The 21,949-nt window shown below is 37.1% G+C and overlaps 1 protein-coding gene across 5 annotated transcripts in view; it reads right to left on the minus strand.

The window, feature by feature from the left end:
* Positions 1 to 21,949, minus strand: part of EEA1 (early endosome antigen 1) — a 133,163-nt gene that overhangs the window by 90,981 nt on the left and 20,233 nt on the right. For 3 of the 5 annotated variants that reach the window (XM_081592122.1, XM_081592121.1, XM_081592120.1), the window contains exon 2: positions 3,013 to 3,105. In XM_081592122.1, coding sequence (XP_081448248.1) covers positions 3,013 to 3,105 — 93 coding nt within the window. Of the gene's footprint in view, positions 1 to 3,012; positions 3,106 to 19,493; positions 19,613 to 19,801; positions 19,869 to 21,949 lie in introns of those variants that run through there. The other 2 variants (XM_081592123.1, XM_081592124.1) reach the window with 2 other exon arrangements.

Below are 21,949 nucleotides of genomic sequence, written 5' to 3' on the forward strand. Positions count from 1 at the left end.
TCACATCTCCTGTAGGAATGGGATGGGGCGGAGGGGCCTTACCTCCCTGATACTGTACCATATACCTCACACCATAATGCCTGCCTGTCACAGCCCCTGATTATTGATTTTGTTCCCAAGTGCAGTTCTCATGTGGCCCTGCATGGCACGCAGCATCCTCTTCCCCTGGGCTATGAGTATACATAACAAACTATGTTGATCTCATTTGTCTAATTATGTGTTGAGCCATCCCCATAAGCCTAGAACAGGAATCCTTCCCTCACCAATGGAATGAGTAGGAGGCAATCAAAACATTGACAGAGGATAAAGAACTCTTACAATTCATTAAAATATAAAGATAAATGTTCCAATTCTCAAAATGGTTGGATTTTCAGTTCCAGACAAAATGGAACAGCTACATTTCTCTATTCTTCCTGCTAAGTACAGCTGAAATCCCTAGGCATTATATAAAAAACAAGAAAAATAAAAAGCTGAAAGGTAAAGAGAAGAAGGCAGACCACTTAAGGTCTCAGGAGGCAAGGACTAAGACAGTGGTGAGTACTCTGAGTTTTCTTTTCGCTTCATATATTCTGGACTATGTGCTGGAAAAGCCAGCAACCTCAAAACTTCAGTGGACACTTACTGAAAAAGCCCTAAGAAAAGGCTTCTCTAGCCACTTGAGCAGGAAACTGAAAATCTGATGTGTTGATATGCTGGTCATTACCAAGTGCCTTCAGTGGGTACTAAGGATGCAAGCCAGATTAGAAAGAGATAAAGAGTAAACAAAGAATATGCTTTGGCAATGTGATATATTAAATAGTCTAAACAACTGTCCTGATGAGAACAAACGATATAAGATATCACATTACATTATGTATTATCCATATTGTATATCTGTTATATACTGAATGTCTGTATACCCTCAAAATTCATATGTTGAAATCTTAACCTCCAATGTGATGGGGCCTTTGGGAGATAAGATTAAGTCATAAGGGTGGAGTCCTAATGAATGGAATAGGTATCCTTATCCCAGAGAGTTCTCTTGCCCCTTCTGCCATGCGAGGACGGCCTTCTTTATCCAGGAAGCAAACCCCATCAGACCCAGACTCTGCCAGACCTTTGAACATCCCAGCCTCCAGAACAGTGAGAAATGTTTGTTTAAGCCTCTCGGTACTTTTGTTATAATTGCCTACACATAGATACTATTTTATATATTATGATGTATAATAATATATAAAATATGATATAAATGAGTACTAAACCAAGGCACTGTTTTATTTATGATGATTTCTTTAAAATCCTGGAGACCATGGTATTTCAAATTCCATTTAGATGGTTGCTAAGGGCACAATGTTAAAACCTAGAATTTGTTCAAAGTGGGAAGCCAACCTCAGGGTAAAAGGGAAAGATTAAGAGAAAAAGAGAAATTGAGAGACACAGTGAGTGATTTCAACCGAAACCTTAACAAGTTAACACCTGAGCACTGGGCATATGGAAAAAAATAACCTCTGAGGATTCATAATTCAGCCCTCAATTAGGTTAGTAGCTGGAATTTACACTAGTTGGTAATATGAAAAATTTCAAGTATGGTAATATGAAAAATTTCAAGTATGGAACTTAATTTACATGAGTCCTAGGTTACAGCCACCTCTAGAACAGTATTTGTATGCTGATGGCAATAACTTATGTCACAGGTAAAAACCAAAGTTGCAGGAAAAGAGATAAGCTGAGAATGTGAGAGAGAATGGAATCCAAAGCACAAGAGAAAGGACTGAAATCTGATAGGAAAAGAGACCTATCTTCCATATACTGAAGTAATAAATAGAGACTTAAGCATAGTTTTAGTGACAAAATGAAAATGTTCTTCTAATGATTCCTTTTTTCTCAATGGGATAGAAGGTGACTGAGAGAAGGCGGGAATAAGTAAGACACACCAAAGTTTCGAGGAAGAAGAAGAGAGTACAGCTATCACAGAGTAGAAAAGGAACCCTAATAGGAAAATACAGCAGGATTACCAGGCACTGCTCATTCCCACTGCAGACTTTTTCGGTTTTGGTCTGAATGAGGTCAACAATTATTACTAAATTCCTTTCCAGGGTGACAACTGAGCTTTTTGAGCTTATCATAAACACAGTTTGGAATGTTTTCCTTAAAGACATTTCTTTAAACTTGCTCTTAATCAAGTTCAACTGATACCTTTCTTCTCACTTTCTCAGTCTTGTTAGATCTTATTATGGTTAATATACACACACATGAAAGACAGATGGTCAAAGAGAGACAAAATAGAGAGATGAATGGTAAAAGACATACACAGAAACATACACACAACAGACTCACCAACCAAGAGATGGGGAAGAGTAGGGAACTGGGTAGGTGGTACAGCTGGGCCCAGAAAAAGGCAACTGACAAAAACTGTCAGATCAGAAATGTGAGTGTGTTTGTCTCTTAGGGGCAGACTAATGGATGGTTTTTATGTTCTTCTCTCACCTAATCTCCTTTTTCTATAACGAGTATATATTATTTGTTAAAAATAATGATAGTAATAAAGTAACTTCTATGGCTGACTTCTCAAAAAATTTGAGGTTTTTTTTTTTAGACTTATTTACTTTCTCCATTAATTTTTAATAAGCTATCAAATATAAACATTCTTACAAATTATAAATGAAGACAAATAATGTATAAGTTTTATAGCTTACCTAATTTTTCATTAGCTTAGTTGTTCATGACAGTACAAACACATAAGTACTTACTAATTAATTGGTAATTCTTTACAAACAGATTTTTAAATCTTCATTAAGTTGAGATGACTTTAACATTAAATATAAATTGTCAATATTGTTTTTTAGTCTTAATATACACTTTTGCAGTCTCACAACTAAGCACTATTATTTACCTACAGTGTGGATCCAAGTTGTAAGAAAGATTTATGAGATCTTTTGCTACAAAAGTTTAAACTACCAAATGCTACTCCAAACATTTCCTATTTTTCCTTAAATAATATTGAATCTTATTGCCAAATTATTATTCTCATACCTCAGAAGAGCTTTCATTATTGACATCCACTGTGTTTATAGGAGCTGCTGATGCATCTAAATCAGAACCTTGAGAGCCAACTCTCCCAGGAGTCTGAAACACAAGCAGAGAGGGGAGGAAAAAATCAAAGTAAATATCAACAATATAGTCATAAACTATTTAATAACTAAATAGTAATCAGGGCTAGCCTTACACGTAAAAGTAGATGTCCTCTCAATAACAACAACAAACAGCACTAGAAGCTATCCTTTATTGAAGACTGAACCTAATACTGTATCGATATCTCTATCTGCATTCTCTCAGGTTTAGTCTTTTTAAATTAATAAAAAGTTTACCTTTATAAGCTTTTTATTTTGATTGTGCTTTATCATCTTCACCTCAATTTCACAGAGTATCTTATTTAATCATAATGACATCCCTGAGAGATGCAGGGAAAATATTTTATCTATAGATGAGAAAACAGATTCAAAGCAGCTAAGGGACTTCTCAAGACTGTACTGTTAATAAAAATCAGAAAGAAATAGAACTAAAATGCTGTAATTCTAATTCCTCTTGCATTGCTCTCCACTCTATCAACTGAACTAAAATGATTTGAGAGGAGCTAAAAAGATCAACACATGTCACATTATCTAGTAACCCACTTATCTACTACCCATGCCAACCATTACCAATCTGTCTCCAATATTTAATATTCTACCATCAAAGATACAGTTTGGAGGGTTAAAGGTCTTTTTTCCTCCTGCAACATTATTTTTCATTATACTTAGGTATGACCTTAAAGGAACTGGAAATCTACTAAAACATCAGGTAAAAGACAGATTCAGAGTACAAGAACTGACTCAATAATCCTTATCAAAAAACACTGAGTGCATACTATCATTACTCTCACCATATGCAAGAGAGAATAAAGGTGTAGAAATTAAGTTACTTGCTCCAAGTTACATGACCAGTAAGTGGATGAAAAAAATCCCTCACAAGAGAGACGAGCCCCCAAAACACCTGGTTTTGAAAACCATGTGAAGTATGTCCAGGAAAACTACAGAACTACAGGGAAGAGAAAACCTACTCTTAAAGGACTTGCACACAAATTGACTTGACTTGAAAATCAGGGCAAAGACACCAGACTGAAAAGTGCATGGACCACACAGATTCAAAGGAAAAAAACAAAACAAAACAGCTAACTAAATAGCTAAATAAAACAGCTAACATGGAAAAAAGAAAAGTGTATGGACCATAGGTGAGGGGACTCACCTACTCATCTTGAAACATCTGCTGTAGAGAAAGGAACCAGCTGGAATGCTCCACATGGTCTGAGTCACTGGAAGGAGCCATTTATGTGATCTCAGGCTACCCTGCTATACTAACGCTGGCAGGCACCATATTGGAATCCTCCACCCAACCTATCAGCACCAGTGGGAGAGCACTGTACCTCGGCTGGGTCTCATAGCTGGCCAAGCAACAGCCCTGCCCACCAGCACCCCACTGCAACTGTGACCCCACCAACTGCATGCATAGGAGACACCCCTTAAGCACCTGGCTTTGGTGGCCAGGCAGAATTGTGCTTCTGAGACCCACAGGACATCTCCTAAATAAGGCCACTCCTTCTAGACTAGGAGAGACCGCTGATATACCTAATATATAGAAACAAACACAAAGAAATAGGCAACATGAGGAGATAAAGATATTCCAATCTAAAGAGTAAGACAGAACCTCAAAAAAAGAACAATATGGAGATAAGCAATCTACCTGATAAGAAGTTCAAAAGGAACGGTCATAAAGACCAGCAGCCAAATACAGGTGAAGAAAAAATTAGCATTGTGAGAACTTCAACAAATAGATAACAGAAGTTATAACTGAAAAATATGCTAGAGGGGTTCAACAGCAAACTGGATTAAGTAGAAAAACAAATCAGCCAGCAGGAAGATAAGACAATGGCACTCACCCAGACAGAGCAGAAAAATGAAGATAGTATTTTAAAAAGTGAAGACACTTTACAGGGCCTTTAGGGCAACATCAAGCAGAATAACATTTGCATTATAGGGGGTGCAAGAAAGAAAAGAAAGGGACAGAAAACCTATTTAAAGAAACAGTTGCTAAAAACATCCTTAACTGGGGGAAGAAAACAGATATTCAGGTCCAGGAAGCACAGAGAATTATCCAAATAAGATGAACCCAATGAGACACAAGACACACTATAATTAAAACTGTAAAAGGAATCAAGAGAGAATCCTAAAAGTAACAAGACAAAAACACATCGTTATGTACAAGGGAAACCCTATAATACTATAGCAGATTTTTCAGTAGAGTCTCTAAAGGCAGAAAGGAGTGTCATATCATATTCAAAGTGCTAAGAGAAAAAAACTTCAAACAAGAATTCTCTACCTGGGGACTTCCCTGGCAGTCCAGTGGTTAAGACTCTGCGCTTCCAATGCAAGGGGCGACAGTTCAATCCCTGGTCAGGGAACTAGGATCACACAAGCAGCCCAGCACAGCCAAAAAAAAGAATTCTCTACCCAGCAAAGTTTTCATTCAGAATTGAAGGAGATCAAGAAAACTCTTGATGAGCAAAAACTAAACATGTTCATCACCACTGAACTGATCTAACAAGAAATATTAATGGGACTTCTTTAAGATGAAAAGAAATGGCACTAATTAATTTTAAAAAAATGAAAGTAAAAAAAAATCTCACTGCTAAAGGTAAATACATGATAAAGGTAGAGGATCAATGACTTATAAAGCAAGCACAAAGGTTAAAAGACGAAAGTACTAAAAACAACTTAAAATTACACTAATTGGTTAAAAGATGCATAAGAAGAAATAAAATGTGTCATCAAAGGTATAAAACATCAAGAGAGAGTAAAAGATAAAGCTTTGGAATGATTTCTAATTTAAGTTGCCAGCAACTTAGAACAGGCTACTACTTACATAGAACAGTCATAGGTGAACCTTACAGTAACCACAAGGAAAAAACTTACAGAAAATATACAAAAGAAAATGAAAAAAGAATCTAAACATGACACTAAGAAAACAAAATTCACACCATAACACGAAAAGAGAGAAGAAAGGAAGAACGGATAGGAACTATAAACACAGCCAGAGAACAATTAACAAAACAGCAATAAGCACATGATTATCTGTAATTACCTTAAATGTAAAGGGACTAAATTCAGTACAGTCTCACATCAAGAAATAAGAAACCCCAATAAGCAGTCTAGCCTTACTCCCAAAGGAACTAGAAAGGGACAACCGAAGCCCAAAATTGGTAGAAGGGAGGAAATAAAGGAGAGAAATGAAACAGAGATTAAACATACACACACACACTATAAAAGGTCAATGAAACTAACCCAGTTGGTTGAAAAGATTTAAAAAAAAAAAAAACCTGCCAAACATTTAGCTAAACTCACCAGGGGAAAAAAAGAGGACTCAAATAAGATCAGATATGAAAGAAGAGATGTTACAACTAACACACAGAAATACAAAGGATTTCTTATGATATATGAATATACTCCAACAAACTGGACAACCTAAGACAAATGGATACATTCCTAAAAACACACAATCTTCAAGACTAAATCATGAAGAAATAGAACATCTGAATAGACCAATTACTACTAAAGAGATTGAAACAGCAATCAAAAATCTCCCAACAAACCAAAGCACAGAGCAGACAGCTTCACTAATGAATTACACAAAATATTCAAAGATTTAATACCTATCCTTCTCAAATTCTTCCCAAAAACTGAAAAGCAGGGAAGCCTTCCAAGCACATCCTATGAAGCCAGCATTAATGAAAACCAGTCAAGGAAACCACAAAAAAATAAAAATAAAAAATAACAAGCCAATATCCTTGATAACGGAGAAGGCAATGGCACCTCACTCCAGTACTCTTGCTTGGAAAATCCCATGGACGGAGGAGCCTGGTAGGCTACAGTCCATGGGGTCGCTAAGAGTCGGACACGACTGAGCGACTTCACTTTCACTTTCCCTTTCATGCACTGGAGAAGGAAATGGCAACCCACTCCAGTATTCTTGCCTGGAGAATCCCAGGGATGGCGGAGCCTGGTGGGCTGCCGTCTATGGGGTCGCACAGAGTCAGACACGACTGAAGCGACTTAGCAGCAGCAGCAGCAGCAGCAGCAGCAGCATCCTTGATAAAAACATATGCAAAAATCCTCAACAAAATATTAGCAAACTGAATCCAACAATACATTAAAAGAAGTATACACCATGATTAAGCAAAATTTATTCCAGGGATGCAAGGATGGCTCAACATCCACAAAATCAATATGATACATCACATTAACAAAATGAAAGATAAAAATTATATGGTCATCTCAATAGATACAGAAAAATCATTTGACAAAATTCAACATCAATTTATGATAAAACGCTCAACAAAGTGGGTACAGAAGAAACATAACTCAACATAATAAAGGCCCTATATGACAAATCCACAGCTGATATCACACTAAACAGTGAAAACTGAAAGCTTTTCCTCTTAAGATCAGGAAACAAGACAAGGAGGCCCACTACTACCACTTTTTTTCAACATAGCCTTGAAATTCCTAGGCAAAGCAATTAGGCAAGAAAAGAAAAAAAAAGGAAGTAACAAGCTTCCAAATCAGAAAGTAAAACTGGCACACTATTTGCAGATAACATGATACATAAAGAAAACCCTAAAGATTACATACACACACACAAACTATTGGCACTAATAAATATAATAAATGAATTCAGTGAAGTCACAAAGTACAAAATCAACATACAGAGAAATCTGTGGCATATCTAGGCCAATAATGAACTATCAGGAAGAAAAATTAAGAAAACAACCCCATGTATGACTGCACCAAAAAGAATAAAATACCTAAGAATAAATTCAACCAAGGAGGTGAAAAACTTTGCACAATGAAAACTATAAGACACAGATGGGGGCTTCCCTGGTGGCTCAGTGGTAAAGAATCCACCTGTCAATGCAGGAGACACGGGTCTGATCCCTGGTCTGGGAGGATCCCACATGCTGTGGAGCAGCTAAGCCCATGTGCCACAACTGTTTAGCCTATGCTCTGGATTCTGGGAGCTGCAACTACTGAGGCCACATGCCACAGCTACTGAATCTCGAGCTCCCTGGAGTCTGTGCTCTGCAACAAGAAGCCACCACAATGAGAAGCCCACATACCGCAACAAGAGAAAAAGCCAGTGCAGCAATCAAGACCCAGCACAGCCAAAAATAAATAAACAAATTTTTTTAAAAAGACACTGATGAATGAAGTTGAAGAAGACACAAACAAATGGAAAGATATTTTGTATTCATGGACTGGAGAAACATCGTTTAAATATCCATATTCCCCACGGCAATCTACAGATTCAATGCAATCTCTATCAAAACTCCCAATGGCATATTTCACAAAACTAGAGCAAATTATTCTAACATGTGTATAGAATCCCCCCAAAAGAAAACCCCAATAGTCAAAATAATCTTGAGAAAGAAGAAAAAAGCTGGAGGTATCATGCTCCCTGGTTTCAAACTGTACTCTAAAGCTACCAAGGCTTCCCTGGTGGCTCAGATGGTAAAGAATCTGCCTACAATGCAGAGGACCCGGGTTCAATCCCTGTATTAGGAAGATTCCCTGGAGAAGGGAATGGTATGCACTCCTATGTTCCTGCTTGGAGAATTCCATGGACAGAGGAGCCTGGCAGGCTATAGTCCATGGGGTTGCAAAGAGCTGGATACAACTGAGCAACTAACACATGTAAAGCTACAGTAATAAAAACAGTATGGTACCAGCACAAAAACAGACACACAGATCAATAAAAGAATTGAGAGCATAAAAATGTAAAACTACACATGTATAAAAAATTAATTTATGAAAAAGAAGCAAAGAACATACCGTGGAGAAAAGAAAGTAGCTTCAATAATGGTGCTGGGGAAAATGGACAGCCACATGCAAAAGAACGAAGCAATTAACTCAAAAGGGATTAAAGACTTGAATGTAAGACCTGAAACCATGAAAACTTTAGACATCAGTCTTAGCAATATTTTTGTGGCTCTGACTCCCAAGGCAAGGGAAAGAAAAGCAAAAATAAAAGGGACTATATCAAATTAAAAAGTTTCTGCACAGCAAAGGAAATCATCATCAAAACAAAAAAGGAACCTACTGAATGGGAAAAGATATTTGCATATCATACAGCCAATAAGGGGTTAATATCTGAAATCTACAAAGAACCTGCACAACTCAACAATGTCAGAGAATCTGAACAGTTTTCCAAAGAAGACACATGGATGGCCAAGAGGCACATGAAAGGATGCTATCACTAATTTTTAGAGAAATGGAAATCAAAACCACAGTGACGTAACGCCTCACACCTATCAGAAAAGACAAGAAGTAAATGTCTGAGAAACTGAGGAGAGAAAGGAATGCTGCAAACTAGTGGTGGGACTATAAACTGGTGCCGCCACTATGAAAAGCAGTATGGAGGGCCTTCAAAAAATTAGGACTAAAAACTACCAGTATGACCCAGTTATTCCACTTCTGCGTATGTATCAAAAAAAAAAAAACCCTGATTCAAAAAGATCCACACACCCCTATACATTACAGCATTATTTGCACTAGCCAAGATATTTAAAAACCTAAATGCCCATTAAAGGATGAATGGATAAAGACGATGTGGCATACACAGACATACACACTGGACTACTAAGCCATTTAAAAAAAATAAATGAAATTTTGCCCATTTGTAAATGAAGTCACTCAGAGAAAGACAAACACCATATGATTTTGCTCATACATGGAATCTAAAAGAACAAAACAAGTGAACAAATAAAAACTAAAACTCAAAGATACAGAGAAGAGATTAGTGGTTACCACAGGGAAAGGGGATTGGGAGGTGGGCAAGACAGGTGAAGGGGATCAAATGTATGGTGATGGGTGCAACTACACTTGTGGGGGTGATCCCTTGTAGTGTACACAGATGTCAAATTTCAGTGCTATACACTTCAAGCTTATATAATTTTTAAATTTTTTAAGTAAAAAATTACAAGCCAACTGTTCAAAACAAAGAACAGGTTAATTAAATTGTGACATACCCAACTCAACAAACCTAACAATTAAAAATGACAAGGATGGTCCAGTGGTTAAGACTCCAAGCTTCCACTGCAGGAGGCATGGTGGGTTCAATCCCTGGTTGGGGAACTAGGGTCCCACATGCTATGTAGCACGGTGAAAAAATTTTTTTCAGTGACAGGGTGAAGACTACATAAAGAAATTACAATGTATGTGATATAATGGTAAATTTGCAAGAGGGAAAAATACAAAGTTTGGATATATGGTTATGGTTTCAATTATGTAAAGATACAAACACAGAGACTGAAAGGTCATAAGAGACTGATGTGTTTTATGTCAGGGTTATATTTGTTATTACTGCTTTTCCCCTAGGTAATTGAAAGGATAAGATTTGTATTGATGATTTAATTAACCACCTGCCCATCTCTTCATTAGTGTAGTCATATTTTTTTTAATTTTCAGATTTTTTTTAAATTAAAAAATATTTGGGCTTGTAAAAAGATCCAGATGATTATAGTTATCAAACACCTATCACTAATGCTTAGTGGCACCAGCCAAACAGATCAAATTTTGAAAACATGGGGAAAAAAGTTTATATGGTATTTAAAGTATTTATTTCAACGAAGTAAGAATAGATGCCTGTAGAATATCTGGCTACTCTAGGTTGTTGATAATGTAAAAATAATTCCTACTACCAACAACTATAAGATCAACAAAAAGCATCAGTCTCTACAAAAACTGCTTTCAAAAATCACATACAGGCTTTTAAAAAAAAGTGAAAGTGAAAGTCGCTCAGTCCTATCTGACTCTTTGCGACCCTCTTCCCCTTTGGAATTCTCCAGGCCAGAAAACTGGAGTGGGTAGCCTTTCCCTTCTCCAGGGGATCTTCCCAACCCAGGGATCAAACTCAGGTCTCCCACATTGCAGGCAGATTCTTTACCAGCTGAGCCACCAGGGAAGCCCTAAGAACAGCACTTAACTGGGGGGTGAAAAAGTTATTGTTTACTGTATGCAATACCTTGAAAGGTATTACTATCATAGAAGTTTTAACAACATCAAGTTTTTTTGAAATTCGTATTTTATCTATTTCAGACTAGTTGTTTATTGAACATAACTACACTGCTATAATCCAAAGCAACCAATAACTATGTCTTCCAGTTATGACTGAAAATCTAACAGCAAAGAAAAACAGAATCAAAAACACCTAGGAGTATATAAGAAACATCTATTTTGTAGATGGATGACAAAAGTTTTTCTAATATCTGGTGATACACTGAGTCAGAGCTTCCAAAATTCTCTCCCTGCATCTGACTCCCCGCACCCCAAACCCGCTACATATGACTTCATTCCAGAGAAGTTCAAGCAGGAAGAGGGCAAGAATTTCATTGAGAACATAAAACAGTTCTACAACCTAATTGCTACTTAAAATAAAGAACCACATCTCTAAAATTTACCTATCTTCAAAGCACTAAAATCAAGTAAAAGGATAACTTGTCTTTGCACACAGAAGAGATGTAGTAAATGCTGAATTTAAAGTAATGCACAAGCCACACCTCTCTAGCTGAAACTAGACTGGAAGCAAGGCAAATCAGCTAAGGCTGACTTGATAACAGATTAATTGCTGAGAAAAGGTGAGCTGACTAGAAATAAATTACTGCTTTTACGAAAATCTTTGGGAAAAAAAATGTAGGATACTAAATACACCTTATACTTAGCAAAATTATTTCTGAAACTGGAAAGGATACAAGTATTGGAAATTAAATGACATAACCACCTCAGAAGCTTGGAGACTTACAAGACATCTGTAAGAACTTCTTACAAAATGCACCTTTCAGCATTGATTTTGTCATTTTATTGCACCCTCTGCTTATCATAAAGACCAATTAGGAAAATTTTCACAAATTCAAACACTCTGAAAAGCCATCTACTATATTCAGACCTTAAGAAGGGTGCTTTAAATACATTACCTGATCTTTGTACTATAAATGGATAATCAGAGATTTCTTAGGGCCTTAATTACCTCTTTACTATTATTAAGAGGTAAGAACTTAGCACATACAGATAAACTGAGAAGGTATGTTTGCAAATGACAATTTTTTTTATTTCATGGAAAGCACTACAGCACTTCGCAGGGAATTTTCATGCTCAATCTCAGCACTGTTCATTGTTAGGTGATCTCATTTACTCCCTTAATTTTAATTATCCTCCAATGCAGCCAAAAATAAAATTTTATTAAATAAATCTAATCGAGATCTCTGCCGAACTTCAAATTCATGTAATTTTCCTATCTTGCTAAATATCTCAAGCCATTTTATTCAAAATCAAATTCATTATCTTTTCTCACAAACTTTTATCCATTTGTATTCTCTACCCAAAATTACAGAAAAATCACACACCCATCTTGCCTAAATTCAAAGCATTATCCTTAGTTCCTCTCTTCCCTAACCTTCACAGCCAATCACTAATTCAATCACCTACACAAATTTTAATCTATCCTTTCTTCATCTTCTTTGTCATTAACTCAGTTCAGGATGTCATCATCTCTCTCCTGGATTATTAAAGAAACTTAATTTAGCACCCTGTATCTCTTCACCACATTTTCAGTTGCTTTCTAACTGATTTCCCAAAGGACCCCAAATGAATCATATCCAAAAATCAAATCACTTACCTCAACTCTTTACCATCCCAGGAAAAAAGTTTTCTTTTCCTCCTATATTCTCTAGCTGAGTTAATAATAATCCTCATTTATTTAAAACCGTGGCTAAAGCCTAACTGAATTCAAATTGATATTTATACACCAATGTTCATAGAAGCATTATTCACAACAACTAAAATGTGTAAACAAAAAAAAAGTCAAAAAACCCAAAAGTCCACCAATGGATGTATGGATAAACAAAATGTGGTATATAAATACAACAGAATATTATCTAGCCTTTCAAAGGGATGAAATTCTATACATGCTACATGGATGAATACAGGAAGCATTAGGCTAAATGAAATAAGCCAGACACAAAAGGACCAATATATATGACTCTACTAATATGAGTACCTAAAATAATCAAATTCATAAAGACAGAAAGTAAAATAATGATTACCAGAGGCTAGAGGTTGGGGGAATAATGGTAGAGAGTTTCAGTTTGGGAATGATAAAAACAGTCTGTAAATAGATAGGTGTAATGGTTGTACAACATTACGAATGTACTTAATGCCACAAAATTGTACACTTTAAAATGATAAAAATGCTAAATTTTATCTTACCACAATTTTTAAATTTTAAAACTAACTGAATCTCAAGTTAATGGTATAGTCACACAGAGAACTATTTCAAGTGTTTTAAGAACAGTATTTTGACTATATAGCCTTAGTGAGCTATAGTATAATGACAAAAAGAAATGCTAAATAAAATTTGGTAAAACTGATTCAGTAAGTTTACTAATAGTAATGCTAGTATTATTAAAATTATTATATATATATATATTTTAGGAAAAAATAATTATGTCAAGGTTAAGAGCCAAGATATTCAGTATAAAATTTAAAAATATAAACTCAAAGGGAAAATATTTTATAATATTTAATTTGACCCCATGCTGTTTTGCTTTTTATTTTTTTCTCTTTTCTTGCTTTTTAAATATCTGTGTATGCATGTATATCCTAGTTCTTATTGTCAATGCTTAAAAGCAATGGCAACACAGAAGCAATTGAGTACTCTAAGTGCCCAGACAGTGGTATTTAAATAGCATTTCCTATTAAAAGGAACCCAGACTCTCTAGAAATGGATGAGTCCAGCCTGGAGGAGAAATCTAACTAGATGAATCTGGGACATGTTGTGCCATAAAGGAAGTAAGTTATCAAATACTTAACAAGGTCCTGTCAAAATGACAAAGGCCACCTTAAATGCACTTCCTAGGTAAAGCTGGGACAAGGTGCGCATCTGAAAACCACAGCGGCTTCAATCAACTGAAACCCGCTGTATATGAATTCTTGAGTCCATGAAGATTCGTACTAAAAATTCCATGAGTTCAAACGAAAAAGACAAAAAAGCAAGCCTCACTGATCACTTTTAGAGTATCAACTCTTATTATGAAAATTCATAATTAAAGAAAAAGAACTAAGCATGTGTCCTGACCATCTTTGAAATGCATGGCAACCAAATAGTCCAGGTTTAAACGGAAAAGTTCTTTACAGAAAAATATCAGCTAATATATGTAGAAGAAATAAAAATCTAGAAAATCAAGTTTGCAACTATTTATGAAATTAGTCTTTTTCCAACTTGTGATATCATAAAACTTTTCCTTAGATGAAAAATCTTTCTGTCCTTTAAACTATTATATTTCTTATTCATACTTCCGTAACACTCATAATACAAGGAAGAAGAAAGTGGTGGTAGACTATTACAGTAATGACCGTCAATAAATCACACCTATGTTTTAATGCCCTTGTAATTTTCATGCATAAGCCTCTCCCATATGGGCTCTGGCCATGAGACTTGCCCTGCCTCATGGTAGTATAGCAAATACGGTAAAGTAGAGTGCACAGTGGGATTTGCTCACTCATTGCTGGAAACTCCTTTATCACCATATAAGCCCAGGCTAACTGAACACATGTGACCCAATGAATACTACTGGCAACCTGACACAGACTATGTTAGAATATCATCCCAAGCAAAGCTGTATTAGTAACTCTAAGAGAGACCAGCAGAAAAATCATTCAGCTTAACCTAGCCCCAACTGTTGATCTACAGAATATAGAGCAAATAAAATGTGTTGGTTTTAAGTGAAAGCCAAAGTTTGGAGATGGTTTATTATGCAACAGATAGAATTTGGGAAAGGGCACGGCAACCTACTCCAGTATTATTGCCTGGAAAATCCCATGGAGAGAGGAGCCTGGTGGGTTCATGAGGTCCAAAAGAATCAGACACACTTCACAACTAAACAGCATCACAACAGATACAATTAGATACAACAGATATAACATTGTATCTTCTCCACAAAAGAAAGAAATCTTTTTGAGGATGGGAGTCCTGTAAGACTGAGGTATTTATCAAATTTCCCAGTAAGGACACAATAAAAGCATCCACCTAAGTTTACTACACAATACTTCTCATACATAAAAAGAATTAACATAACTCCTCCAAGATTTACATTATTCTCTTTTCCATAGATTCTTTTTTTAACTTTCTAAGGTAAACAAGACTCTTGAGAGCCCCTTGGACTGCAAGGACATCCAACCAGTCCATCCTAAAGGAGATCAGTTCTGAGTGTTCATTGGAAGGACTGATGTTGAAGCTGAAACTCCAATACTTTGGCCACCTGATGCGAAGAGCTGACTCATTTGAAAAGACCCTGATGCTGGGAAAGATTGAAGGCAGAAGAAGGGGACGACAGAGGATGAGATGGTTGGATAGCATCATCGACTCAATGGAGATGAGTCTGAGTAAACTCTGGGAGTTGGTGATGGACAGGGAGGCCTGGCATGCTGTGGTCCATGGGGTCGTGAAGAGTCGGACACGACTGAGCGACTGAACTGAACTAAAGTTAAACAAGAGACTAGAAGAACTAAACTGCCACTCTAGTTTTCAGGGTATCTAAGTAAAGATCAAGATTTTTTTTTTCTCTTTGACAATACTCTTTTGTGGAGTGTTGGGAAACCATCACTCTCAAATACTGCTTGTGGGAATGTTGCTGTTTAGTCATTAAGTCACGTCCAACTCTTTTGAGACCCCATCCTCTGTCCATGGGATTTCCCAGGCAGAGTGCGTTGGAGCGGGTTGCATTTACTTCTCTAGGGGATCTTTCCAACCCAGGGATCAAACCCGTGTCTGCTGCATTGCAGGCGGAATTTTTTTACCACTCAGCCACTGGGGAGGTGTAACTAAATCCAAAATTGTATATACCCTTTGACTCACTGCTAGGAAATTACCTAGTCGACAATTTCATTAAATGATCTTGTATACAAGCATGTATATATACAAGCATGTTTACTGCAGTGTTATGTATCAACAAAACTGGAAACAAACTAAATGTCCTTCAACAGAGAAATGATTAAATTTGAGTAAGCCATATAATAAAATATAATGTGGTTATTAAAAATAAAGAATAAAAGAGACAGTTCTGAAAGTGCTGATACTGAAAGCTCTCCAAACTATATTAACTGGGAAAAAAAAAATCAAACTGTTAGAAGAGTATGATCATACTGCATAACATTAACATATATATGCATTAAAACTTTGTGGAAAAATATACAAGAAGCTATTAGGAATGATTACTGGGAAGGACCTTCTATTTCTCACTTTATAGCTTCTATGCTTACTAATCCTTAACTCCTGTCAGCCTCAAGCTTCACATAAAATTTGCCTCTTAAGTCCTTTCCTAATGGCACCCCACTCCAGTACTCTTGCCTGGGAAACCCCATGGACGGAGGAGCCTGGTAGGCTGCAGCCCATGGGGTCGCGAAGAGTCGGACACGACTGAGCGACTTCACTTTCACGCACTGGAGAAGGAAATGGCAACCCACTCCAATATTCTTGCCTGGAGAATCCCAGAGACGAAGGAGTCTGGTGGGCTGCCGTCCATGGGGTCGCACAGAGTTGGACACGACTGAAGCGACTTAGCAGCAGCAGCAGCTTGCTCTCAAACTTCAGCCTTGAAAATGGACACTATTACTCTTCGTTCTTATCTTCATTGTAACTCTAATGCCTTTAAACTTGTCTTACAACTCATCTTTGTAATTAATTTTTTCCTCTGAATTCCTTGTCATTTCTACACCTTCTTCTTAAAATTGAATATACCCTGATCTATACCAAATCCTGATGTAGAAGGCTTACTCAGGCTTTTGCAATATGATCTTGACCCACCATATGACTCCACAGATGTTTTTCTATCCACCATAAATCCATGTACAATAGTAAGCTTCTTTACAAATATACCACATTTAACCCTAATTCATTTATATCAGCTTTCAACTGAAACAAGTCCTGTTCTTTTAAAAGTGAGCAATTCCACCTAACCTAGAGTCATCAACAACTTTAATAAGCATGCAAATAGTCACCCATGTTATTCAATTATTAATGCTGAATTGAGTGCAATCTCTATTCAATTTGCCTTTGTAAGTGGTCTCTAAGAGGCTATATCTCCCTTGTTGCACCTGATTCCAGCCCACTCCAAAATTTCTCAAGTGCCAGCACACAACACACTGCTGCATCCTAAGTCCCCCTGTCTAACCTAGTGATATAGAATTTTAAAAAAATAAATACAGTATCCCAGAAAACAGGGTGAGAAGCATGAAAGTAGAGAGTGTTAGTTGTTCAGTCATGTCTAACTCTTTGTGACCCCATGGATGTAGCCCACCAGGCTCCTCTGTCCATAGGATTCTCCAGGCAAGAATACTAGAGCAGGTGGCCATTCCCTTCTCCAGGGGATCTTCCTGATCCAGGGATCCATTCCGGGTCTCCTGCATTGCAGGCAGATTCGTTACCATCTGAGCCACCAGGGAAGTCCTATCTAAATACAATTGGCTCTTGCTTTCAGCATAGCAAGTCAAGTGTTCCAAAAACAAAAGTACATCTAAATCTAGGAATACTGATTCAGAATAGAGTAGTTAAGAGCCACACAGACCTACATGCAACTTCCAGTTTACCTACTTGGAAGCTTTGTAAAAGTACTCAAGCTCTGTAAGTCCCAAATTTCCATTTGCAAAGTAGAACTAATAATGTCAGCCTTACGGAACTGTTGTGAGGATTAAATGAAACAGCACACATAAAATGTTTAAATCAGCACCTGGCATTTGTTAGATCTACTATTAACAGTAGATACTTCAGTTCAGTTCAGTCGCTCAATCTTATCTGACTCTATGTGACCCCATGGACTGCAGCACGCCAGGTTCCCTGTCCATCACCAACTCCCAGAGCTTGCTCAAACTCATGTCCAACAAGTCAGTGATGCCATCGAACTATCTCATCCTCTGTCATCCCTTTCTCCTCCCTTCAATCTTTCCCAGCATCAGGGTCTTTTCCAGTGGGTCAGTTCTTTGTGTCAGGTAGCCAAAGTATTGGAGTTTCAGCTTCAGCATCAGTCCTCCCAATGAATATTCAGGACTGATTTCCTTTAGGATGGACTGGTTTGAACTCCTTACTGTCCAAGGGACTCTCACGAGTCTTCCCCAACACCACAGTTCAACAGCATCAATTATTCCACGCTCAGCTTTCTTCATAGTCCAACTCTCACACCCATACATGACTACTGGAAAAACCATAGCTTTGACTAGACGGACCTTTGTTGGCAAAGTAATGTCTCTGCTTTTTAATATGCTGTCTAGGTTTGTCATAGCTTTTCTTCCAAGAAGTAAGCGTCTTTTAATTTCATGGCTACAGTCACCATCAAACTGATCACATGGTCCACAGCCTTGGCTAACTCAGTGAAACTACAAGCCATGCCAGGCAGGGCCACCCAAGACAGACGGGTCATGGTGGAGAGTTCTGACAAAATGTGGTCCACTGGAGAAGGGAATGGCAAACCATTTCAGTATTCTCGCCTTGAGAACCCCATGAAAAGTATGAAAAGTAGATACTTACATTATTACTAAGAGCACTGCTCCTAAAAAAAAGACCTAGAATCAAGATTTAAAAGCTGGAAAACAATTCAGAAATCACATTCCAACTGTAATACTCGTAGATGAGGAAACAAAGTTCTAGAAAGTAACTAGAGCTGGCTTACCTGAAATCACTACACTATCTAATGACAGAGTTATAATTAAGACTTAGGTCCCCAAGTCCTAATTCAATATCCTTACTATTGCAAATATTTCTTGGCCATCTCTCTTATATCCATCAAGACACTTAATTTCTCTAATCTCAACTTCTTCAATGACAAAGTATAGGTATAGGACAAGATCATGGGTCCTTCTAGGTCCAAAATTCTCATTCCATGATTCACGTGGGCCCTTAACTGGCTAACTTAAAAGCATGCCCATAGAAACAAGGTCAAATATATTTCCAATCTTCATATATACTTAGCTTTCTTGTAGTTACTTTCAAAACTCTAAAATTTAGTTACTAATTATTAGTAGTTACATGAAAGCAGTCAAGTCAGGAAAAAAAAGTAGCCAAGTCAATAAGAGAGAGAGAATATCAAAACAAATTACAAATTAAGTTACTTGTAACTAAATTGAGTTTACAAACATCAAACAATTAACTTGATACTAAGTGAAATGAAAGACTTTAATATCCAACAGTTTTTAAATATCTAACATATAATTAAAACTGATCTACATATTTTAAGCAAGTTTAGACTTGATTAAATATGGTCTTGATTCAATAAATATGGACAGACACAAAAAATATATATCAAAATAAGAATTCATAGTCTAGTTCTAAAAAGACTTTTTTTTTTTATTTTTTTTTTATTTTAGGCACTTGCTACCTACCTCTCAGGACCAACTGACCCATGCTCAATTGCTGTTCACATGGAACCCTTCTCCACTGTGGTCTTCAAAGTTCTCATTTGAATATCTGCTACGACCACCACGATCTGCACCTGCAGCGGCTGCACCAGGGCCCACACCCTAGGCGTCAAGGCTCAACACAGCCCTACTTGTCCTACTTGTCTCAGGGTTCTCGGGGTAGCGGGGGACAACAGTGCTGTCTCACCACCACCCCAATAACAACCCACACTCCTACTACCATCCTACCATCCATCTTGCACCATTTTTCATTTTTTAAGTCTAAAAAATACCTGAGAGAAGAACTAGGAAAGAGGAATAATAAAATTTCCTAAAGAATCTGTTGGCCATCTCAAAAATTCCAGAATGTGTTGAAGAACTACTATGTAAAATTCCAGAATCTAATAAAAATTCTAATCTACTGGCTATGAATTCTTGTTATAAAAGATATGTAGAATGTCAGTTTCAAAGAAGAACACAGAATTCATAAAATTAAAATCCATCCTGAATAGTATCATCTCTTATAAAGCAAAAATCCCTGAGAAAGACTATCCAAATAGCAGATGACTTGTAATTCAGGTTCCCAAGGAAACAGTCTGAGACGGAAATCTGCAAGCAGGTTTATTGGAACGCGCTCTCAAGAACACTTGTGCGGACACAGAGGCAGCAAGACCGGACCAAGGGAGAAGTTGAACAGTACTGATGAATAACACAGTTGTAACAGCAGTCTCAGGAATCCTACTAGAAGTCCTAAAGCTGGAATGACCCTTCATATTAGTCTCTAACAAAGACAAGAGGATGATTCTTTGCATCCCTACATCAACCAGGGATGAAATGTAGGCTGCTTCCAGGAAGGGGACAGAAACTTGGATGAGGAAGCCATGATTCCAAGCAATTAAAACAATGTGCCTCTATCCTGAAGCGGGCTATGTCCCACACCAAAGTGTCCACTGCAATAAATGTACCTTACTGGTATCTGAGATACATATAAAGGGCTACACACTGGGGAAAGGGAGTGGGGCGGGGGGGAACTCAGTAGAAAGAAAACACCCTATATCTGGCAGCTGTGGACACTGGAGGCAAGAACACACAGAAGCAGGGCCCAGCTGTCCCCAGAGGGGGTCCAGAGACCAGCCCCGCCCTAGTACTGGAGGGCCTGCTAGCTAGGTGGAGGGAGGCAGGCTGTGGGTCACGAGGCGGGGGGCGGGGGGACGGACGAGGACACTGACAGCTGAGACCTGAAAAAATAGTTACTGTTATTCTTACATTTTAATTTGTTCTGTAGCTTGTTCTGGATTTTTTCCCTCTTTGTTGCTCTGGTTGTTTTTATTATTAACTCTAGACATTTGAGAACTTTATTCTTAATCACAGTTTTATTTCCTTTATATACTTCTATGCTGGCTTTCTGCGGTTCTGAGAGGTTTTTCATTTTTTTTCTTTCTTGTTGTTCTTTAATTATACAAACCTTTTTTACAGACTATTTAACTTTTTGGTATTTTTTAATTTTTTTTTTTTTTTTTTTTTTTTTTACTATGTTTGTTAGTTTGTTTGCTTTGCTTTATTCCACAGTTAGCACTCTGTTTTGGTCTTGTTTTCTGTTTTGTGTTTTAGTTGGTTTTGTTTTTAATTGATCCATACTTTTGGTTTCATTTGCTCACCAGGTCACTCTTACATTTTGTCTTCTTTGGATTGCTTTGGTTTTGTTGGTGTGTATGTCTGGGGGGGTGGGGGGCATGTCCCTTTGCTTTTGTTTCTATTTGTCCGATTTTGCATTTACTATTTGTCTGGGGTACGTTTTTTATTTCTTGGTTATTTCTTTTTTGTTTGTTTTAATCCCTATTATTGCCATTCCAGTAAGAATGAAGAGGCTGTCACAAAGAGTTGGACACAACTGAGCAACAACAAATTGCCATAACAAACAACCTGTGGGATCTTGGTTCCATGGCCAGAGATCAAGCCTTTGCCTCTGGGGTTAAATTTAAAACCAAAACTTTAAGACCTAAATATAAGACCAGAAACTATAAAACTCTCAGAGGAAAACACAGGCAGAATACTCTTTGACATAAATCACAGCAAGATTCTCTATGACTGCCTCCTACAGTAATGGAAATAAAAACAAAAATAAACAAATAGGACCTAATTAAACTTGAAAGCTTTTGCATAGCAAAGGAAACCATAAACAAGATGAAAAGACAATCCTCAGAATGGGAGAAAATAGTTGTAAATGAAGCAACTGACAAAGGATTAATCTCCAAAACATACAAGCAATTCATGCCACTCAATATCAGAAAAACAAACAACCCAATCAAAAAATGGGCAGAAGACCTAAACAAACATTTCACCAAAGATATGCAGATAAAGACATACAGCTCATAAACATCACTTATTAAAAGAGAAATGCAAATCAAAACTACAAAGAGGTATCACCTCACACCAGTCAG

The sequence above is a fragment of the Giraffa tippelskirchi genome, chromosome 4 (assembly GCF_054371585.1).
Source record: "Giraffa tippelskirchi isolate mGirTip1 chromosome 4, T2T-mGirTip1v1.2.pri, whole genome shotgun sequence".
Lineage (NCBI taxonomy): Eukaryota > Metazoa > Chordata > Mammalia > Artiodactyla > Giraffidae > Giraffa > Giraffa tippelskirchi.